The sequence below is a fragment of the Halictus rubicundus genome, chromosome 8, assembly GCF_050948215.1.
Source record: "Halictus rubicundus isolate RS-2024b chromosome 8, iyHalRubi1_principal, whole genome shotgun sequence".
Taxonomy (NCBI): domain Eukaryota; kingdom Metazoa; phylum Arthropoda; class Insecta; order Hymenoptera; family Halictidae; genus Halictus; species Halictus rubicundus.
This window is the reverse complement of record NC_135156.1, coordinates 466,424-489,408: the sequence shown is the minus strand read 5'-3', so window position 1 is coordinate 489,408 and position 22,985 is coordinate 466,424. Positions and strand designations below refer to the sequence as shown.

At 34.7% G+C, this 22,985-nt stretch overlaps 1 protein-coding gene and 2 long non-coding RNA genes across 6 annotated transcripts in view; 2 read left to right on the top strand and 1 right to left on the bottom strand.

Annotated features, from left to right (window-relative positions):
* Amph (amphiphysin) overlaps positions 1 to 9,781 on the top strand; it is a 271,285-nt gene extending 261,504 nt beyond the window's left edge. For 2 of the 4 annotated variants that reach the window (XM_076792505.1, XM_076792503.1), the window contains 2 exons: positions 3,938 to 4,116; positions 7,000 to 9,781. In XM_076792505.1, the coding sequence (XP_076648620.1) occupies positions 3,938 to 4,116; positions 7,000 to 7,080 (260 nt within the window). In that variant the 3' untranslated portion in view covers positions 7,081 to 9,781. The remainder of the gene's footprint in view (positions 1 to 3,937; positions 4,117 to 6,999) is intronic. The other 2 variants (XM_076792506.1, XM_076792504.1) reach the window with 1 other exon arrangement.
* Positions 1 to 22,985, bottom strand: part of LOC143356654 (uncharacterized) — a 707,545-nt gene that overhangs the window by 627,009 nt on the left and 57,551 nt on the right. The window lies entirely within an intron of this gene.
* Positions 12,450 to 22,985, top strand: part of LOC143356656 (uncharacterized) — a 388,872-nt gene continuing 378,336 nt past the window's right edge. Inside the window, exon 1 of the long non-coding RNA XR_013082717.1 lies at positions 12,450 to 13,726. This is a non-coding gene — a long non-coding RNA (uncharacterized LOC143356656). The remainder of the gene's footprint in view (positions 13,727 to 22,985) is intronic.

Sequence of the window (22,985 nt, the reverse complement as noted above, 5' to 3'; positions counted from 1 at the left end):
AAGACATACTTGAGTGGTACCAACGTCGACTACGCATAGCGACGGCCCTGGCGAGTCGAGAAAAGGCTGCAATGGCCGTCTGGCGCGAACGCGTCGCGCACACGCTGTCAATTAATATTTTCTGAACCTTCTCGTATATTAAGGGAACCAAATACTTTTCGTGAATGGTTTCTTTACCAGAAATGTCTGTAGAATGCATTCCTGTATAGTAAATTCCTGCTAGATAAAGGATTGTTCACATAAATAGAAAAATAGAGCATACAAAGTACCCGTGTCGGCACATTTTCAAACTTTAACAACCATTTACAACTATTAGGAAGTACATAAAAATATAATTGATTATATGAGTATGTTGAGGAGAGTCCCCTCTATCTCTTGACTCGAACTTTCTCGCGTGTTTAGTTTTTGCGTAACACGTCATTTTGTATCAAAATCGTGCATTTTTACAAAAACCAAAATTTTTCGAAAACGTTGCGTGATGGAGCAATTCTGCTTTCAGATTTGGTTTTAGGATGACAAAGTGTATAAGAATCACCCAACAGGTATTGCAAGACTCGAAAGAAGTTTGATTTTGTTGGACAGTGTTATTAAATAGGGAAAATGGGTCAAAAACTGGTTTCTTGCTTTTCCTCTATAACTACCCTTACAGATAAGGTATCGGGCTGAAACTTGGCAGAGAGGTTTCTTTTTTGGTAGGCTATAGAATGGTTCAAGCTCGATTAACATTGGGCCGGGGGTAAATTTGACCCCGAAACCCGGCTATAGTCTTTGTAAATTTACTTTATATTAGTATTTTGTAATGTAAGATTAGCATTCTTATGTATAATAGTGGATATAAGGTTTTCTTTCATACTTTGCAACTATCAAAATTATCTGAATGGGCGACGATGGAGAGAGACAACAGGGAGACGATGACTTGGTACGGTCCTAGCGACGAATGTCAGTGATACGGTCAGGTAGACTGTAGTAGTATGTAATAGGCTTTAGTCTATACGTATAACTCCACACAATCAAATTTGAAAGAACTGTAACAGCTTATATCTCAATACTATTTGTTCACTATTTGTTTGTGGCATTATGTATTATTTCTTTCAAACTTCTTGTGTTCTCGATGAGTAGAAGGTGTTGATGTAAAAAGAACTTTAACAACCATTTTTTTTTGTTGTAAAAAATTTTGCGGCAAGTTTCTTTTACAAATGTTCACCGGATTTACCCCTGTATATCCATTGACTTTTACTTTTACTTTTTATATACCCTGTACATGACCTATCGCCTTTATAACTTACTATATATATATATATATATATATATATATATATATATATATATATATATATATATCGGAAAAATTTAATTGAAAATTTCCATGAATCAAATTCTAGTATCATCCATAACATTTTAACCAGTCAGCTGTAGCGATCTCTTTTCAGAGCGCGCAGCTATGTTTGTCGCGAGAATCAAGCGATGACGGATATAGTCACAGACGAGGTATAAGGATAGACCTATCATCTTACGGGACTTCATGTTTCATGTTCTGAAATATCGACTGTTCAAAAAATCAGAGGTTTTGGTATGCCCTCTACGATTTAGGGTGGTGAGTTTAGGAATTATATTGAATTATAAGTATCGAAGGCGTAGTTGCCAAATCACATCCGAGAATATTCGTCGCATAGTTGCCAATTTACTGTTACTGTCGTGTAATGCTCAGCGGGTATTTCGACTATTTTCCAAGTTACAGTCGCAATTCTGGAAAAGTAAACGAAACGAGCCATTACATGATTAATTCAACCTGAATATTTCATCCCTCTTTAAATACAATGCTTTCTGTTTCTATACACATTTTAAAGCTGAATAAATGCTTTTTCAATTTATATAAATAAACTTTTATTTATTGATAGTAAACAAAATAATAATTGTTTTTGAAAATTGATATACCTATTTAACGCTATTTTTATCTTGAAATTGATTCATATAAACTGTTGTTGGCTTCTTTCAACCTTCTGCTATCAAATACAATTTTCAAAAGGACGGAAAAATATTCAAAAGATTGTCAACAAAAATTTTAATGGCAGTTGTTATGCGAGGTTCCATATTCATTACAAGTTGCAGCGTGTCTTTTTATTAGTTTTCATTAGTTTATTATTTACTAATTATTAGTTCTTTTTTCCATATATTTTCATAAGTTATGTAAGAATTTATTAATTCTAAACAATAAATCTGTACAAAATTCTGTTTATTGCTGATCTCACTTATCGTTATATCGTAAAAGCATACAGGAGTTCAGATTTAGTTGATCTTTTGCCATTATTGTTATCAGTTTTGAAGCAATTGTTTATCGATAATAACAATATCGATAATAATTATCGATAATAACAGATATGTCGCAACTTGTAACGAATATGAAAACCTCGCATAACAATTGTCATTAAAATTTTTGTTGACAATCTTTTGAATATTTTTCCGTCCTTTTGAAAATTGTATTTGATAGCAGAAGGTTCAAAGAAGCCAACAACAGTTTAAATGAATCAATTTCAAGATAAAAATAGCGCTAAATAGGTACTTCAATTTTCAACAACAATTATTATTTTAGTAATAATTGGTGTTCAAATTAAAAATATCTACTGATTTGAGGTTATTTATATATAACCAAGTTACGATCAAAGCTTGGCTTTGTAGTTCTTAACAACTAGTAACACACTATAACTTACTAGTTATTAAAACATTTGTTTTGTAATGTTCATGAAAATTTTCATAAATATTACTTGCTATATAATGCACATATGATTTATATAACGATACTCTTGTTTATTTCTTTTCTTATTGTTCAAAGCAACGTAGTTAATCAATAATAGGAACAAAATTATGTTATCCTATAACAATAACAATACAGTTCTAAACAATGAATTTATTCGCGTATACATTACATTTATAAAGTAAATATTAATATTTGGCTGTTTACAACATTTCGAATTTTGCTGATAAGCATATTCTTTATTGTACGTACAGTTTCATTCATTTATTATTTATAGCCAACATAAAGTTTAACTAATCATATTCAAAATTAGTATTTGAAATCGTTGAAGCATTTTAGAAAACAATATTTTATTGTATTCGCGAGACTGCAGTGGCTATATGTATACAGCTATTTTTAATTTTATTGCCTATAACTGAGGACGCTGTCAGCAGATTTTAGTTCCAGCTGGTAATACAGGATGTGACACGAAAATGGCAATAGGGTTACGTGACCCCAAAAAAGAGGGCCACAAAAATGCATTGGATGATAGGTCTATCCTGTACCTTGTCTGAGGTGTAGTCGTCATGATACAAAATACTGCCATTTCTCCATGACGGATATAGTCGTCAAACAACGGATATGTATTTCATATGGTTATATATCTTCTGATATTGAAAATGATGAGTTTGTCTAATTTTCAAATATTTAAATATAAACCATTTTTTAAGTGCAATTTTTGGTTGTTATATTATATTATCACACAAAGATATTTAATCATTTCTTGGTTGAACTTTGTGTATTTAGTAAATAGATGTTTGAGATTTTACATATGTCAAGTTAACTTGTATATATAAAGTAATTGAAATTATGAAAGAATGATTATTCATAAATCAATCACCTACATTAACTTTTACTCTTTTTTGTTTTTTCATTAAAATGTAAATATTGCAAATGATGAAATAATTTTGGGTGATAATATATACATGTATATCTGGTTAAAATGTGAGAGTGCTGCCTGCCGCATTTATGCATGGTCATGTTGAAACAATGGATAAGAAATACAATAATTCTGACTTTCTGACATACCTCACTATTACAAAAGAAGTTTTGGTAGTCAACTTTGAATGTAATCAATGAAAGTCAGGGTTCAAGTGAAATTATATCACAGGTCCATGACTAATAAGGCGGATTCAATTATTTTAGAGGTGGAATATGAAAATGGTACCAATTTCTCTGTAGGGGCAACGACTGACAACTTACCGCCAGGCGTTTTGTATAGAGTGAAGGCTACTTACAAGTATAGACGTGATGATGCAGATGAACTGTCATTTGATGTCGGTGATATTATTCGTGTGGTAGAGTATGACGATCCAGAAGAACAGGTTTGTATTTATATATAATGATAATTATAGACAGTTTAACCTATTAGAATTGAACACGTTTATTTTCTTTAATTGCAGAAAGACTAAATTCTTAAAATCTTATATTTTGTGTATTTGAGGTTTTCCTATCTTTGTAACTATACTTTCTTAACTCCGCAATCTTGAATGCTATTCAGCAATGTTTTAACAGCAACAAGTCTCCAGCCAATAAGGATAATAAGAAAAAGAAAATTTTCATGGTTTCAAAAATTTATAAAAAATATATTGTCACTACAATAGAAATTATATTTAAATTGCACGATCAATTAATCAGATATGAATTAATGAATAAGAAAACTGCAAATAATTTTGATTACTAAGAAATTAATTGTTCTTCAAAATAAGCAGGGCATTTTTTGAGCATGTATCTTAATAAGTATTTGATTTAAATAATTCCCAATTAGTACAAAAAAGTTAGTGTCATGAAAATAAATCTGATTAAAGTTTGTCATTATTATACAGCTTCGGTACCATTTTGTACAAAGGGCCTAGCAGGATAAGAATGGTCCAGCGGCCCAGGCAACGAGATTTATAGGTATTGTGTGGAAAACAATGGTGTTAGGTTGAAAGATAATCCCCTAAAGTTTTAAGTAGCTAACCCTTCATTTAAGGATAACATGAGGGTAAATACCCTTAACTGTATCATTTTTTGTCTCGGTTGTTAATTAAAATATTCAGATGGAACAAAAACGAAAATATTCGAACTTACCTCCTTCATATCATATATTTTTTTCACAATTGTGATCAAATTATTAAGGGTAGAAAAAAATTATTTAATTTTTTAGGGGTGGGGCTTGCAAGCAACCCTTCGAGTGACCACTTCCAAAAAATTCAAGAACAATGTTCTGTTACCTATTTAATATATACAAAAGTTCCAAGATCTTCAGATTGATGGAACATAGTTAAATATTGAAAAATAAATGAAATTATAATGTATAGTGCAGTGTTTCTTACGACTCTAATTAATAATTCTTATCAGGAGATTAAGTCCCTCCTTGATCAATTACTTTTTAAACGCGACGCATCGTACTATATTCTATTCTTATCTTCCCGAATTTATAAATAGACGTTATGTAGGTGTAAAAGAGAATTTCAAGAATCAAAATATAGATTTATTCAATCTTCGTCACTATTTTCCTCAATTACTGGTACAGTATGTGTTACATAAAATATTTTGGTTAATATCTCCGATGGTTTTACAATTTTCGATTTAAATCGCCCATGAGATAAATAGTAAATAATTGTAGCGACATGAGAACAGCAACCTACTGTCCTGTTACCATTAGCACAGTCGCATGTATATCGTGTAATAGCGGTATAACTAATCGAATGTGCAACATATTCAATGTAACATTGATAACTTTTGTGATTAATATGCCTCGAATGAACTTTCACCCACATAATATTGTTAGTTTCCTTTAAATATTCAATATTTCAAATATTGTCATCCCTCATTAAATCCGCTAGATAGCATACTGCCTGCGTTAATTGATAGGTACATAATATTACATAAGTAGTATATAGTGTTATATGTGGTAATGTTATACATATACAAGAATTTGGTAAAAGATTAGATACCGATCCAGAAATAGATTTAATTATTGATTATATGAAGAAGCAACAGATAAAAACAAACACGCTTCAGGAATTAGTAGAAGCACAAAAATTAAGTCGTCGTAGAAAACCATTTATATGAATGACAGACAACGCTGTAATGGATTTTCCGGAAATGACTGAGAAAGATTTAAAAATCTTATTTACAATGACATGCTTTAACACTAATCTTTACCCGTCTTATATATGTAATTAGAGTCGTAAGAAACACTGCACTGTACATTATACTATTATAATGGCATAATTTCATTTGTTTTTCAATATTTAACTATGTTCCACCAATCTGAAGATCATGGAACTTTTGTATATATTAAATAGGTAACAGAACATTGTTCTTGAATTTTTTGGAAGTGGTCACTCGAAGGGTTGCTTGCAAGCCCCACCCCTAAAAAATTAAATAATTTTTTTCTACCCTTAATAATTTGAACGCATTGGGAAAAAATATATGATATGAAGGAGGTAAGTTCGAATATTTTCGTTTTTGTTTCATCTGAATATCTTAATTAACAACCGAGACAAAAAATGATACAGTTAAGGGTATTTACCCTCATATTATCCTTAAATGAAGGGTTAGCTACTTAAAACTTTGGGGGATTATCTTTCAACCTAAAACCATTGTTTTCCACACAATACCGATAAAAATCGTTGCCTGGGCCGCTGGACCATTCTTATCCTGCTAGGTCCTTTGGCTCATTGTGCATAATATCTGTATGAATTTATATTCATTTTTATTTTCTTAAACACTATTATAATCAATTATAAATAATATACATTGTTCACAGTTAATGTAATATTAAATTTACATTGATAAAGAAATATAAAACAAATGAAAAAAATAGTTATTTAAACTATACAAAACTATTATTTATACTATATACAAAACTAGTATTTTTTAAAAATTTACAAAATTATTTAAGACAATAGAAAATATAAACTTTATTTGCATTACTTTTACTATATTATTATTAATACATAGTAATAGTATAATACCGTATACATATGTATGTACAGGGTGTATAAAAATTATATGTCACGAGCACCATAGCGTGATTCTATACCTCTGAATCGGTGATCTGTTAAAAAAATGCACCACAAAATTAACCTTGACCTTGAAAATCAAGTTCAAAGTAATTTTTATACACCCTGTACATAGAATTGTAATTACATCTTTAGTAATGATAGTATCAATGATAATACTTTGAGATAAAACGAAAAATTTTGTTATTTTAGGAGCAAGGTTGGCTAATGGGTATCAAGGAAGGTACAAATGAAAAGGGAATGTTCCCAGCAAATTTTACAAAACCGCTGTGAGAGTCTCACCAAATCCAACTATTACACTCCAATGCTCACTGAAACAGCGTATGCTACTTTAAGAATAGATTCAATATTGAAAGTGAGAGTCACACAGTCATCTGAGGTATTATATGTAGAAATAAAACTAAATAACACAATGGAGGACTCTGGGAAGGAAAGAGGGTGTGATAAGATAGTTACGTTGGAGGGTACTGTGAAGAATTAAACACCCTAAAATGCCTTAACCCAGCCACTGTCTGTGCCAACATTCATTATCTGTAATATGGAATTTATTCTCTCATATCTGATGTATGAATACACATCATTAATAATTGAATGAAATATTTAAATAATATAAGTAATTAAATAATATATTGTAATACGTCATGCAATATTATAATATAAAAATCTATATATTAAATTAATATTATTTTATGAAATTGTACATAGAATTATACAATTTAAGAATATTTTATGAAATAACTTTGTGGCCACTGAAATTATCATTAAGAATTAATATAATGATTAAGAATCCTTTGTATACCTTTTTCAACAGGGGATTATTATCGAATCTTGAACATCAATTGCCAATCTACATTCACGTATTAAGAAGTTATGATTTTCGCACGTGTTACAAAAAAATTAGGACTAGATCCTGTTAAGGATGGATATTAATATACATTGATAAGACGTCAAATTTTTTACCCAGTTGAACAACTTGAATACATTCATATACCAAGCGGAATATAATATAATGTAAATCTTGTCATATGAATTTTTGTACAAATCAATGTGAATTATCTATTTCTGTGTTTTATTAATAACATATATTAGAAAGTTTGGTCTCGAAATCTTCTACACATTTGTTTGTTACGGAGAACTGAATCTTTCACATGTATTTGAAATACGAGTAAAGTATATGGTTGGTAATCAAGTATTTTGAATGATATAATGGCAATGATTAACGGGATCAGTATTAGTGCCATTGTATCCACTCGCGCAACGAAAAAACTGTAATATGCTAATGGTCCAAAAATTACTAATACGAATCAATACATGTTACACAGATTGGTTGGAAAGAAATCGTATACCAGACCTTCCATAACAAATACAGTGTTACAAATAATGTACTAATATAAAGTAGTACAAAGAGTCTACCAATTTCAGCTTCCACTGAGTGTGTCCTTTTATTTTATGTAATGTAATTGATCTGAGACATGCAGAATGTAGGAAAGTTGGATTGTTTATTTTATAAATGAAAAATTTTATGGTTGAAAGATTGATCCATTGTGACACTAATAATTAACCCCATGTACGAATCGAAACTATAGACAAATAATATGCTTGTTTATGAAGTATTACAGGTGCATGATATAATTATACATTATACATATGTGAAAACATGATGTTGATTAATATTTTATTATTATATAGTTATGGTATTTATAATCATGATAAACGGACGTATATTTATATTTTATAAAGTGGACCAACAAAATGTAAAAGAAAATTGAAAAAAAATGTATTTAATGAATAGTGTTGAATGTAAAAGCATCAATGCGCTGTCTTTCTTGTTAACTTCAAAGAGGAGTTACGTATAATGTTAAATTCTGTGTACAAAAAATTGACACTCTAAGTAAACATTATTGTAATACAACATAACATGCTTCGCTTCGACAACTTGACAGTTTATGTACGGTTTACATTTAATTCAAATAAGTACACATTCCATTAATTTTCAAATAAACATTTGTTCTCCAAATAATTGTGAATGATTGAAACAAGATCTTTCTTTTATTTCAATATTACTATTGATTATATCTCATTTCCTTGTTTTAAAGAATGAAATATGAAGCGAAGCATAGAAATTGTTTGCTTATTTGAAATTTGTATTATTATTCTAATATATCTATATATGTATGTGTTGAATTATACAAATTCGAACATTTTCAAGAAGTATCAGAAGCATGAATGTACCAATATGATGGAGTATTCTTTACACTGATAATGTGACGTTGTTAATGACTACCATGTAACAGTGTCTTAAATGAGCAATAATACGAGTAACACAAATTACTGGAAAATAGATCTGTTAACGGTACTAATATAATCTATGAAATTTGTTGGATTAATCAGCAAATGCATTTAATTGACTTAAAGAAGATAAGCAGTAAACAACTGTATCATTCTTTCTGATTTCTGAAAAAACAGAAAGTAGAAGTAGAAGTAATGATGTAACTATAATCAAAATGTCATATCGTAATATAGTCTGAATGAAATCATATCTATTTTACTACATCTTTGAAAACTAATAGAAAAAGCATCAAATGATACGATAGGTACATTTTCTTTATACTTAATATCTGTGACGATATTAAATAAAGAAATATATTTTATAATGTGATCACTACTTGTCTTCTTTACTTTGTATTTATTAATTAATATAACGTACAAGCAATAACTGTCTATATTTATTAGAATTTTTAATGCACCCATGTAATAGTAGTGAGGTCTGAAAATTTAGTGTAGCAGTGGAGCAATCAATTGTTATATTATTTGTCATTTTTATGTCTTGTTGTTTTATTTTACTGACCAGAAACAGTCATATCTTTATAACCGTAATAGAAACTGTAATGCATATATACTTTTACTGCTTTCACTGTTCTTTTTGATTGCAAACGATTATAATAAATAATTATTGGTTTGTAGTATAAGTCTTTATGAATGAAATGTGTTTTGTTTACTGTGGAACCTAGAAAAATACCTTTCCTATACTGATCTATCAAAGTATCCCCTGCAGTGTTAGAAAGATGTATAATATTATTTTCACAATAAAGAATTGCAAATTTAATAAGAATCTGTACTTTATTATTGTAGGGATTTGGACTAGGGATTCTAGTGGTTAGACTAGTGATCCCACGTGGTCTCGTGGTCTATCTCTTTAACTCGTACACTTCTGTACACTTCTGACTTACAAGGAGAGGCCACGTCCTTCGGGTCACCGATTCGGTTGACGGCAGCGTACCAAGTTTTCAATCGGACGACCAGTGTTCAAATCCTGTCTACTAACGTATTTTTTTTAATTTCATTATGTTTTATCATTGTATATTTATAATATCAATTTCACTTCAAAGTACCGATTTTATTTTGATAAAATATAGCAGGCCGAAGATCGTGGCCTCGCCTTAGCATCTCGTGACGCCACGCTTGTTTCGAACGCCTCGCGAAATTCACATTTTGGCCTCTGAACCAGAGTAACCAGAGGGTTATCAATTCATTTCAACGGAAAAATTGTGATGTCATTAGTTTCTTTTCGCATAAATCGATTTTTTCCAAAATCCTGAGGTGACAGACAAATTTTGTGATCGGATTTGATGTCAGCGTGATAAAATCTACGAGAAAACATGTACAGAATGTCAAGAAAAATCTAACCGTGCATGGCATTAGATAAATCACAATTTTGTTTAAATATTCCAAGTTTATTTTCAAAGTTAAAACATGTTTGTACCATAGTCTCTCTATTTTTCCCTTCTTTTGCAATATTTTAACTTCTAAAAAATATCATAGCTCTATCTCATTTCTATCGAAAGTTCTTTGATTTTGACAGAATGGTCTTCGTTGTATCGTCGTCACTAAGACGACGCGGCTAACTTCTCGGTTTTATATATTGTAAACATATATAAAACTTTGGAAAATGCTATAAACTTAAATAACTTATGATATTATTCAAGTTTATTTTACGTTTAGTCTTTAGTTGTAAATTTGTATTTGTTTGTTTCTTGACTTCAGATTTGACATCTAAAGTAAAAAAATATGACAAATTTTGTTTAATTTTTTATGCGCTTTGTGGCATAAAAAAAGCTGCTTTAATTTAATTTTGAATATAATTTTCTTTCTGACAGGAAGTAAATTCCGGCTCATTTTCTTTTTAAAAGAAGTCCTGTTAATATATATATATAAAATTATTATAATGTTAAGAATAAACTGATTCAATTTAATATAAATCAAATGATTTCCTTAGCTTTTGCATACACGTGACTGCCGTTCGAGTTTCATTTCAGAGATAGTAGCAAAAAACTGCAAAGGTAATGTGACAACGAGTCCTGCGTATATCTATGCGCCCGTGGCAATGTACGTGTTAGCATGTGTTGGTCGGCTGAATCGGGCTCATGCAGAAATCAGTTTCACGAAACGCTTGTAAATTTACGGGTTTGATGACATGGCAACAGTGAGGCGAAGATGATATGTGGCAACCATGTCTAGTCGCTAGCTTTCTCTCTCAATTTTCATTTCTCTTTTCCACTACTACTCAAGTCGGCATTTCATATATTCTTTTTTACCGATATGTCGTAGACGCGACATAGTTCCACAAAAAAATTTTAACCATTCCACAATCAGTTTTCCCTACTGACCGTTCGAGGATTGCCGTGACAGTCAAGGCCAAATGCCTGTCGTGTTGGGGATTACTATGTGTCATGCCGTGTATCTTTTATGCGCGTTTGCACATATATAGTATAACTCACTGATTCAATGAATAATAAGAATATATTTAAAGAACTACACGTGTAATGTAAGCATACATATATAATCTATAATATCAACAGCAATATCAACTGACTGTATCTGGCGACAACTGCCAAAAAAAAAGGAAAGACCTGCTTGGACGATCCCTTTGTCCCTATAGCCACTGAATATATAATTGCGCGCGCATCCTATAGCTAACCTATGCTTGTCAAAATTCCTATGTTACACATGTCGCCAACACTTACATACTAAATTTACTACGCGATACAATCTATCATGCCGGCCCCCTTAAATGTCTCTTATGCTGCCGGCGCTCAATGTGTTAACATAATTGTAAATACAAGTAACTTTCGTTGTTCGTTATACAAGTAAATATCATCGGAATTATATCAAATATGGCATCATTTTTATTAGAAAAATGCTACGAATATGTTGGTGAAAGTCCCATAAAAAAATAATGAAAAATAGAGAAGTTTTGTTATTGGATTAGTCTTTTGGTCTCACACATTGCGCCGAACGGCGCGTCGAACAGCGAACGAAACGCAAAATCGACATTAATTCCGGCGACCAGCGCAACGAACGGATCGCATTTGTGTAATTTCCAAAATTTCTTGCAAACTATGGAAGCTGCAGCAGCATATATTTACATTCACTACTCGTTAACCGCGATGGATAAACACAGAAAATCTAGAAGATGGTGGCAAACTCATTTATAACCACTCCCGGCGCGCACAAAATTTGTCAGAAATCGATCGATAATCGATACGGAAGTTCCTCGGGAGAAAGTTCAAGTTTGAGACAAGAGATAGAGGGGACTCTTCTCTACATATCCATATAGCCAATTATATTCTTATGTACTTCCTAATAGTTGTAATTGGTTGTCAAAGTTTGAAAATGTGCCGACGCGGGTACTTTGTACGCTCTATTTTTGTATTTATATGAAAAATCCTTTATCTAGCAGAAATTTACTATACAGGAATGCATTCTACAGACATTTCTGGTGAAGAAACCATTCACGAAAAGTATTTGGTTCCCTTAGTATACGAGAAGATTTAGAAAATACTCGTTGACAGCTTGTGCGCGACGCGTTCGCGCCAGACGGCCATTGCAGGCTTTTCACGACTCGCCAGGGCGATCGCTATGCGTAGTCGACGTTGGTACCACTCAAGTATGTCTTTGCTTACTATGCTTAACTATATACATTTTTTTTTGTCTTTTTGGGTGCCAACCATTACACAAAATTATATAAATACGAGTTATATTCACATTTCATTGTCGAAATGCTTAATAAAGAAAATTGACCGCAGCAATGCGGTGACTGGAAAATTTTATTTTCAGTAATTGTTGTCTTATCTTTGTAATTGCAATACCAATCGACGTTCGAGATTCTTCCGATTAAAATAAGTGCAAACACGATGTAAATGGGACTATTTGTATTGATTTAAGTACATAATTAAGACATAGATTGCTCCATATTAAATCGATAAAATGTCGCGGAAGTGTATAAATCAGCCGGACTGTTTTTGTCATATTTATGACGAAATTATTTTAAAATCAAAACAAGGAATACAATTCCAGCATTAATCTTTCATCAAGATATTTTACCAATGAAAAACATTACAAAGGAAAAGACTTATGTGCGATGCTTGCTGATTACTGTTGGACACTTATTATTGAAAACCGGGATACCAGGAACAAGTTTCAAGCAAGGCGGAAACAAACAAAAAGACAAAAAAAATGTATATAATTAAGCATAGGAAGCAAAGACATATTTGAGTGGTACCAACGTCGACTACGCATAGCGACGGCCCTGGCGAGTCGTGAAAAGGCTGCAATGGCCGTTTGGCGCGAACGCGTCGCGCACAAGCTGTCAACGAGTATTTTCTTAATCTTCTCGTATACTAAGGGAACCAAATACTTTTCGTGAATGGTTTCTTTACCAGAAATGTCTGTAGAAGGCATTCCTGTATATTAAATTACTGCTAGATAAAGGATTTTTCACATAAATACAAAAATAGAGCATACAAAGTACCCGCGTCGGCACATTTTCAAACTTTAACAACCATTTACAACTATTAAGAAGTACATAAAAATATAATTGGCTATAAGGATATGTAGAGGAGAGTCACCTCTATCTCTTGTCTCAAACTTGAACTTTCTCGCGTGTTTAATTTTTGCGTAACACGTCATTTTTTATCAAAATCATGCATTTTTACAAAAACCAATATTTTTCGAAAACGTTGCGTCATAGAGCAATTCTGCTTTCGGATTTGATTTTAGAATGACAAAGTGTATAAGAATCACCCAACAGAGATTGCAAAACTCGAAAAAAGTTTTATTTTGTTGGACAGTGTAATTTATCATGTTATACGCAAATGTAATTTCTTAGTGAAAATATATTAGAAACATATTTGTTCTGCAAATTTTACCACCGGTTCAAGTGTAAAAAATTTTTAAAAATATGGCCGTATTCTACGATTCTTCCTCTTTGAAATTCCGTTTTTTAATTCGCGGAGCCTCAAAAATTGCAAACATTGGGTACTTAGAACTGTTATAAAAATATATTAGGTTGGAGAGAAAATTCGATAGTATTTCAAAGAAAACATTTGAATCAATTTATAAAATTATATGTTTAATACTATTAAATGATATAATTTCCATTATTTGTAACAACTTGTTTTCAATGAGTAACATGTGTTTTTTATTTACAAGCAAAATTACCTTCTTAGGTATAAGGTGTATAATGCAGGTAGAAGGTGTTGTACCGTTCCGTGTGCCCAAGCCCATCAATTTTATGACGGGCAAGGTTAGATGTTGGTCAACTCTATAAATAAGGCTAGCGTAAAAATTAGTTTCTACGACGAGTTTTAATTACTTTATGACCACCGTCCGACGAAAACACGAAGTAAAACACATGATCAACACGTGCTGGAAGAGACCTCCTCATACTAAATCATAATATCGCACCTCCTACTCGGAAAACATAACAATAGATACTATTTTTACCAAGAAATTCCCGTGTGATTAATTCCACGATATTCGGCGTAAGCTGTGGGTTATCGCCCACTACTACGCGATTGTAGGGGGTGGCATGGCGCCATTTCGTATGGTTTCGAAGTGGTGAGTTTGTATCGATGCGAAGCTGAGAAGAAAGTTCCCTGGCAAGACTGCGGTGACGTATCTATATATATTTCACACACATTTTCGGCTGCATTCGAAATATTGGCTACAGCGGTCACACATACTATGTAGCGTGTGACGATCGACGTCAAAACATTGGGCCTACCGGCGCAGCTGAGGTGCGGATAGGTTTGTTAGCATAGTAATACATTGTTATTTTGTTTGTTATAACGTTCAAATTTGTTAACAACGTATTCCCCATCTATTACCATGACGAACTCTGAAAAGTTCTGGTTGATAGCTTTTTAACCCTGCAGTAGTCGCGTGCCGACTCCCGCTCCACATTCAAATATTTGTGTCTACAATTCGCGTGTTTTTATGCACAGCAGCACGCCCACCTAATACCTTCCTGTTTGCGTCCGAGTTCCCCGAAGTCCGACGAACAAAACAATCAGTGATCATTTGGATGTGCTAGAGGCTATTCGTTGTCGAAATGCTCATTCTGCGGAGTGTCAGTCGCGGAGTCCAGTAGGCGCGACTATTGCAGGGTTAAATAAATACACAATGTGCATTCTGCCTTTGTACCGCCACGCCAGGAGCCTGACAGGCTCTAGCATAGGCCTGGAAACCCCTGGGGATCTGATAGCAGAACCCTCTCAAGTGGCTGTCCTGGACCCCAAAATTTGTATAAACGGGGAAAACCCGTTAGGCTTACCGGCCTGTGAGGTATGCATTGGCCTTCGGAGGCTCCGGGTGTGAGTTGACCCCGGCCCCCGGGTGGGAGCATAGCTCTCTCCGGGATGGATCAACACCCCCGGAGTTAGGTCTCGGTGTGGGAGGGTGTTGGTTTGCCCCTCCTCTATTAACGCTGAATGGGGTGGGGTGGGAAGGGTGAGGGGTGCCGGATTGCGCCTTCGACGACCCTTCCTTACCGGTGGCAGCGTCTTCTTGCTTTGGCCGGGACAGGTTCCTTCGGGGCAACCGCTCCGGACAGGGCACAAAAACACCGGGAGCTGTGGGTGGACCGAGTTGGGGCTCGGGAAGGCCAATTCGAAGGCTCCAGGGATAGGGAAACCGAGCAGGTCCCTCCGCCTAGGGTCTTAGAGACTAGGCAGTGGGGGAGGCTAACCACTCCCCCCAGGTAGTATGATAGCTGGGAGGTGTCCTGTTGAATACTCGTGTGATCCAGGCACCTTCCCTTTAACTTAGGTGAGCGTGAGTTTTTAGTGGGTAGACTTCGGGGACACTCCCCGGGGGATAGTCCCACATAGTCTGGGATAGTACCTGGGGGAAGCCGAGGTATACGAAAAGCATTTTCTCACGGAAAAAAGGTATGCATTGGCCTTTAAGGGGGCCGGCATGGTTTGAAATCCATATACGTATGCAAGGGTCAAAATCTAGACAAATTGCCGCTTCAATATTCCAATGAGCAGTTTAGAAGTGGTCAATTGTGTTTCCTAAAAGTCCAATCTACGTCAGAATTTCTACCTCATCGTGGAGTAATTTGTAATATTCGGCAGAAAATTCGAATTCTGAAGCAAGTATGACGTCACAAGATGGCTGCCGCTGAGAGATTCTCTTAATTTCGTGAGATTTAGTGTTCGTATCGAAAAAAGGCGCTGTATAGACGTAGCAAAGACGTGTACAAACACGGTGGTATACATTTTTAATTGATTACTTACTTATTTAAGACGTAAAATGTCTAGAAAAAAGGCACAATTTTGCAGTTCCGCTTACTAGCGCCACGGTCTCTCCGCGGCAAATACTGCACGTTGCGATAGAATACGGTCGATAATGCAGATCGATAGTACAGGTTTACGTATGTACGATATGTATGCTGCCGAATATTGTAAATTACTCCACGATGAGGTAGAAACAGAGAGGATAGGAGAGTGCTCACGCCCGGGTTTTCGGCGTTCCCGATATAGTGCTGACATCTGCTCAGCCTTAGCGTGGCACAGAACCGGGCCGCCTTTCCTGGAACAGAACCGGGCCGTCTTTTAGCATGGCACAGAACCGGGCCGTCTTTTAGCATAAAACCGAACACACTTTATTTTTTACATGAAACATGTAAACTAACATGTAAATCTTGTGTACAAAATCTCTAATAAATATAAATTAAGTATAATATTAATTGTAATGATACGTATTTTATTTTTTTCCAATTTTGTAATTGCAAACTCTAGTTGTAAAAAATGGAAAATCCGGAAAAATTCGCAAAATCCAGATTTTATATCGAAGTTTAAAAGCGACCATCCTGAATATTAATTTAACAATGAGCTATTGTCCTCAACATTATCTTAAATTTTTTCATATATTTAGCTACTGTTATTATTAATTAAAAAAAATTTTCTTTCATGAAAGAAATATTTTTTCCACCTCAGCACCATAAGATTTTTACTAGATGACTTTGAAAACACATTAGAACTATTTTTAAATAATTTTACTCGAAAACATTCTAGTTTACTCTTTATTTCATCATTCTATTAATTTTTTATGAGCTGCATTGCAGCTCTGTTTAACACTCTTTTACAACTCAGTACCATCGTATATCATAGCACCATCCATATTCAAGGAACATCAATTTTTTGCGACGATCATTGAAAAAACAAAAGTGTTTCCACATTTCAGTCCTTTAGTGCGTTGGTGACGTAGCGCCCAGCACACCTACCCGTGTTCTGTGTCACATCTGGAGTTTTATGGTACGCTAACAATCGCTATTGAGTCGCAAGCCAGACCGTACAAGCGAATGCATCCACAACTTCCAGAAACCTGCCTCCAAAACTAATTAAAGGGTGGCTAAACATGCAGTGTGCACTAAACCTCTCAAAAGAGGTGGATTCCAGTCGCTCGAGTCATAAACCGCATTCGATACTTCATCGTCAGGGTGATCTTACATATTTCTGTAACAGTTCCTGAACACATTATCATTCATCTGAAACTGCTTTGTACGGCATTACACACGCCACATAATTTTTATTTTCTAATTTTGTCAAAGTAGTATGTATAACAGAATCATACAAGTGTCTACAATTACTTGAAATCCAAAATACGGGGCGTTTCGTTTATCTTGAAAATTGAAATATCTCCTGAAGGACTGTAAAAAAAGGACTTTAAAAGAATGTTTAGATAACAGGTGGGCTGTCCTTCCAAAAGACACCTGTGGCCGATCGAGATGAAACTTGGTGAGTATGTAAAACTCAACATTCTGAATAACTTTTTCCTATACACGTAACCGCGGCTCAGCCGTAGTTTCGGAGATATTCGTGGAAAACTGCAGCTACTACTACATTGAATTTTGCCTATACGTGCACGTCCGAGGCGTGCGTATTGTGTTTCCCCGGTGCTTTTCGGAAGTACAGCCGGAGGTATAATTCAAGTTGGTTGGGGTTAGGTCGTTGAGGGGACGGAGTCGACTCAATGATCTGTTTATGTTTTTTCCGCTAGAAATGCGATACGCACGCCTCAGACGTGCACGTATAGGTAAAATTCAATGCAGTAGTAGCTGCAGTTTTACGCGAATATCTCGGAAACTATGGCTGAGCCGCGGTTACATGTATAGGAAAAAGTTGTTCAGAATGTTGAGTTTTACATACCCACCAAGTTTCATCTCGATCGGCTACCGATGCCTTTCGGAATAATATCCAAAAATTGTTTAATACAAAGGGCGATCTAATCCGGTTTAAGTTAAGAAGTAATATCATTGTCTAAGTTAAGAAATAATATCATTGATCGAAAAGCAAAAAATCATTTATTACATAGGAATGCAGATATCGATAGAAATACAAATATAATAAATATGTTCCAGTGTTCAAATCCGGACGACTGACGCATTTTTAAAAAATTTTATTATGTTTTATCATTGTATATTTATATTATCAATTTAAATCGATTAAATTTCAATATAATGATAAGTACCTGTTCGAGATTCGAACGGTAACGAGTTGGTCTAATTTCTGTTTGAAACCAATCTATAAATAGCCCGTTATTGTTCTTGTCTCGTATATGTTGTCTTCGTCGATGCGATCGCTTCTGTTTCGTCCTTCCTTTGTGTCGCTCCTGCTCCGTCCTTCGTTCGTCTCTCTCCTGTTGTTTCCCCAAAATTCAAACTACCCGTTTCTTCAAGATCCACCGATCGCTCCGACGGAGACAACGATTTCTCGTATGTGCATACTACCGTACGCTCTCAGCGGACTCGCGTCTAGTTCACGCTCTATACTCGCCGATTCAGTTACGTTTTCGCAGCAGCCTCGCACGAATTCAATCGCGAGTCTCGTTCTTTCACGAACATACGAACGTCCGCTTTCTTCTCGCTTATCGATCAAAGTTAATATAATTTATACTCTGTATTCTGTCAATAATCTTCTTTCATCCGCGTCGCGAATCGTCTCGTCTCGCGTGCAAGATTTCCGCTCTTCCGCGGTCAAGATTCTCCGACGCGCCGCGTGCAAGATTTCCGTTATCGTCGTTGTCCTCCGTGTTCGTCCGAGCGTCAATGTACTGAGAGTTGTGTCGTTTAATAAATTATCGTTAATCCAGCGCACCTTTTGTGTCTTGCGAAGTCCGTTCGTTTCCTCCGGAACTTCCTCCTTCTTTCCGGTGCTCTCATTCCGCGTCCACCGCTGGACGGTCCAGGCAATCGGCACTTCGCCGAACAGTACCGATTTCATTTTGATAAAACATAGCAGGCCGCCGAAAATTATCGGAAAGTAGTAAAATATATCACCTAGCAATTCCATTTAAAGTATATAATGACAGGATGTCAGTATCAATCAACGTTCGAAATTACGATAATATAAAAGGGAGAAAAGACCGCACTTGTTCAAGTAAAGGTTTTTTTTTTTTTTTATTAACTCCCTCAAACTCTACAATTTGTCCCAGAGGACATTCGGTAGATTGTTTTAACAAGATAAGTGAATTTAGCCCGTTGATATTTTCCCAGTAGAAAATATCTTTTTAGAGAACACAATTTTAAGCCTTGTGTAGAAGATCAGTTGGATGCTTCCTGCGTAGTATTCTAGGCAGGTTTTCTGTATAGAGCTTCTTTGCTGCTTCGTTTGGATGATTTTCCAGTCTGAGTTGGTATCTGTTGCATAGTCGGTTTATCTCCTCTTCCACGGAATTGACCTTGAGGTCCTTGCGAATTTGCTCATTTCTCACGTACCACGGTGCATTTACAATGGTTCTAAGGATAATGGATTGTAGTGCTTCAAGTTTGGATATGTGGCTTTTTGCAGCAGTCCCCCAAATTTCTATGCCATAAGTCCATATTGGTTTAATTATAGACTTATATATTAATAGTTTATTGTTCATATTTAATCTTGAATTTTTACATGTAAGCCAGTACATGGTACGTCTTTTTAAACGGATTTGCTCTATTTTGGTTTTTATATGATGCTTCCAGGTTATTTTTGCATCTAGATGCATGCCTAAGTATTTTACAGTTTCAGTTTGAGGAATAATGGTTCCATTTAGGGTGATAGGTGGGACACTGCCTTTTCTTAGAGTGAACGTGATGTGTTTGCACTTGTCAGAATTTACTTTTATTTTCCATCTATTTAACCACTGCTCAATTTTTAGAGAGTGTTGCTTGAGTATAGAGTGAGCTTTTGTGGGATCAGAGTGTGAGGCCAAAATAGCAGTGTCGTCCGCGAAGGTAAATATCATTGATTCTAGCGTAGTAGGGATATCTGCAGTGAATAGCGTGTACAAAACAGGACCTAAAACACTGCCCTGCGGTACTCCTGCTTCAATGCTGTGGACTTCCGAGTATGACTCCTGCACCTTCACGAAAAACGCTCTATCTTCAAGATAAGATTTGAGGAGCTGATAGTAGGGTAAAGGGAATGCTTCTTGGATTTTGGCCAGAAGACCTTTGTGCCAGACTTTATCAAAGGCTTTTTCGACATCAAGGAAGAGAGCAGTACAGTATTCCTTTTTCTCTAGTGCTGCTGTAATTGAATTGGTCATTCTATGTGTTTGCTCTGTAGTAGCATATTTGTTTCTGAAGCCAAATTGGTGGGAAGGTATAAGATTTTTTTCGCTAATTATTTCTTTCATCCTAGTTAGGATTATTTTTTCTAGTAGCTTAGACATTGAGGGGAGGAGTGAGATCGGCCTGTATGATGACGGCAGGTGAAGGTCTTTGTTTGGTTTAAGAAGCATAATAACTTGGGCTATTTTCCAGGATATAGGAAAGAATTTGATTCTTAGTACTGCATTGAAGATAATAGTGAGGAGTCTAATTGCCTTTGGAGGTAGCTCTTTAAGAATTTTGCCCCCTATTAGATCAAATCCAGGTGACTTGTTATTGCTTGTTACAGAGATAAGCTTAGCTACCTCTTTAACAGACGTTGGGGGTATAATTTTGATGTGGTCCGTTTCATTTGCTACACGGAGACTGTGGTCCATGAGAGCATAAGTGGGGTCAGTAATATTTGGTTTAAATATATTTTGTAGATATTTAGCGAAAACGGTAGCCTTTTCAGTTGGAGATTTAGCCCATGTTGAATCGTCTTTTTTAATAGCAGGAGCAGAAATTATTGGCCTTTTAAGTCTCTTGGTGGCTTTCTAGAGTGAATAATTTGTGTCTTCGTTGGGTGATAGATTGGTAATGTATGTATGAAATTCTTCATTGCAGTGAGTTTGAATTAGATGTTTAACTTCTTTGTTGATAACATTAAGTCTCTTTTTGTTGTTTGGAGTTTTTTGCCTTTGTCAGATACTTTTAATCTTGCGTTTTTCTCTAATTCTTTGCAGTATGTGCTCAGGGTACGAGAGGAATTTCCTATTATTCACTTCAGGTTTAGTAGCTAACCAACATGATTGCTGTATTGTATCGGTGATGTTTGTTACCGCAATCTCTATTTGTTCAGGTGATTTTAAGGGTATGTTGCAGTTAATATGTTCTTCTAGGTACTCTCTAAATTGGTCCCAATTAGTGGTATTGTTAGAAAGGTGTGATGAAGTGCTTGATTGCGATGGTTTAAATAAAAGATTAAGTAGAACAGAGGAGTGGTCGGAAGTAAGATCTAGACTGGATTGAATTTTGAAGTTATTTTTTGACAGTTCTTTAAGAATGGCAAAATCGAGTAGATCTGGGGTTTTTTCCTGGGCAGCAGGCCAGTACGTAGGTTCACCGGTTGAAATCGCATTTAGTGATAATTTGCGTATTACTTGTTCCAAGATTCTGCCTCGTGGTGTAACTGTTTTGGAGCCCCAAAAGTTGTGTTTTGCGTTGTAGTCACCGCTCAAGTAAAGGTAGATGAACTTATGTCACATCACACAAACGTAACAGTAACTTGTTCGAAATCCGGAAAATTAACACAGGATATTTATAAAGACTTCTTAAAATTTAACATATATATTTTATATATAAATAATAATATATAATAATAGTAAATAATCCTGTTGTTAGTAAATAAATACATGTTGTTTAAATTGAATTAATTGAAAATAATTTATTGAAATTAATAATATAAATAGACAATGATAAAACATAATTAAAAAAATGCATTAGTCGGCAAGATTTGAACCCTGGTCGTTCGGCTGAAACTTTGGCACGCTACCGTCGCGCCACAGCGATTCTTGTAGTCTAGAAAGAATACGGCATTTTTTTTTTTAATTGTACAGTTGTAACCTCCGATGAGAGGTTATTCTGCAGTCTGTATTACATAATATTACATAATATTACATAATATTACATAATATTACAATAAGAACCTTATACTAATGTGAAGGTAACGCAATAGATACATATCAGTTGAAGTCGCTTAATTGGTAATGGACGTGATGGTGACATTATATACATAATCCACAATCTTTCAGGAAGGAGCACAAAATCTTACATAGAGTGTTTGTAGGTCTGTGGAGTAGTACATTGCACGACATGGGAAGAAAACAACCCTGTAATCTCAGGTTATAAATTTCAATCTGTGCGTGTCATATAGAGGACATTGCCATAAGACGTGATCAATATCCTGTATCTCATGACGACATGAACAGCCAGGGTTATTTACCACATTGATTTTAGCTAGAGAGAAGTTAAGACTATAATGACCAGATCTAATTCTGTTAATGGTCACAATGATTTCTCGAGATCAATTTTTCCCCGTGTACCAGGGTTTCCTTCTTTCGTCGTGAAAATGTTCAAAGTAGTTTCTGCCCTTGAATCGTCTTCAGTAACTATATATTCATTGGTGTTATTGAAAGCACGTGATTTAGAGATCTCCCTTAAATCAGTATACGCTATTTTGAGAGAGCAATCTGGGTCAGCACTG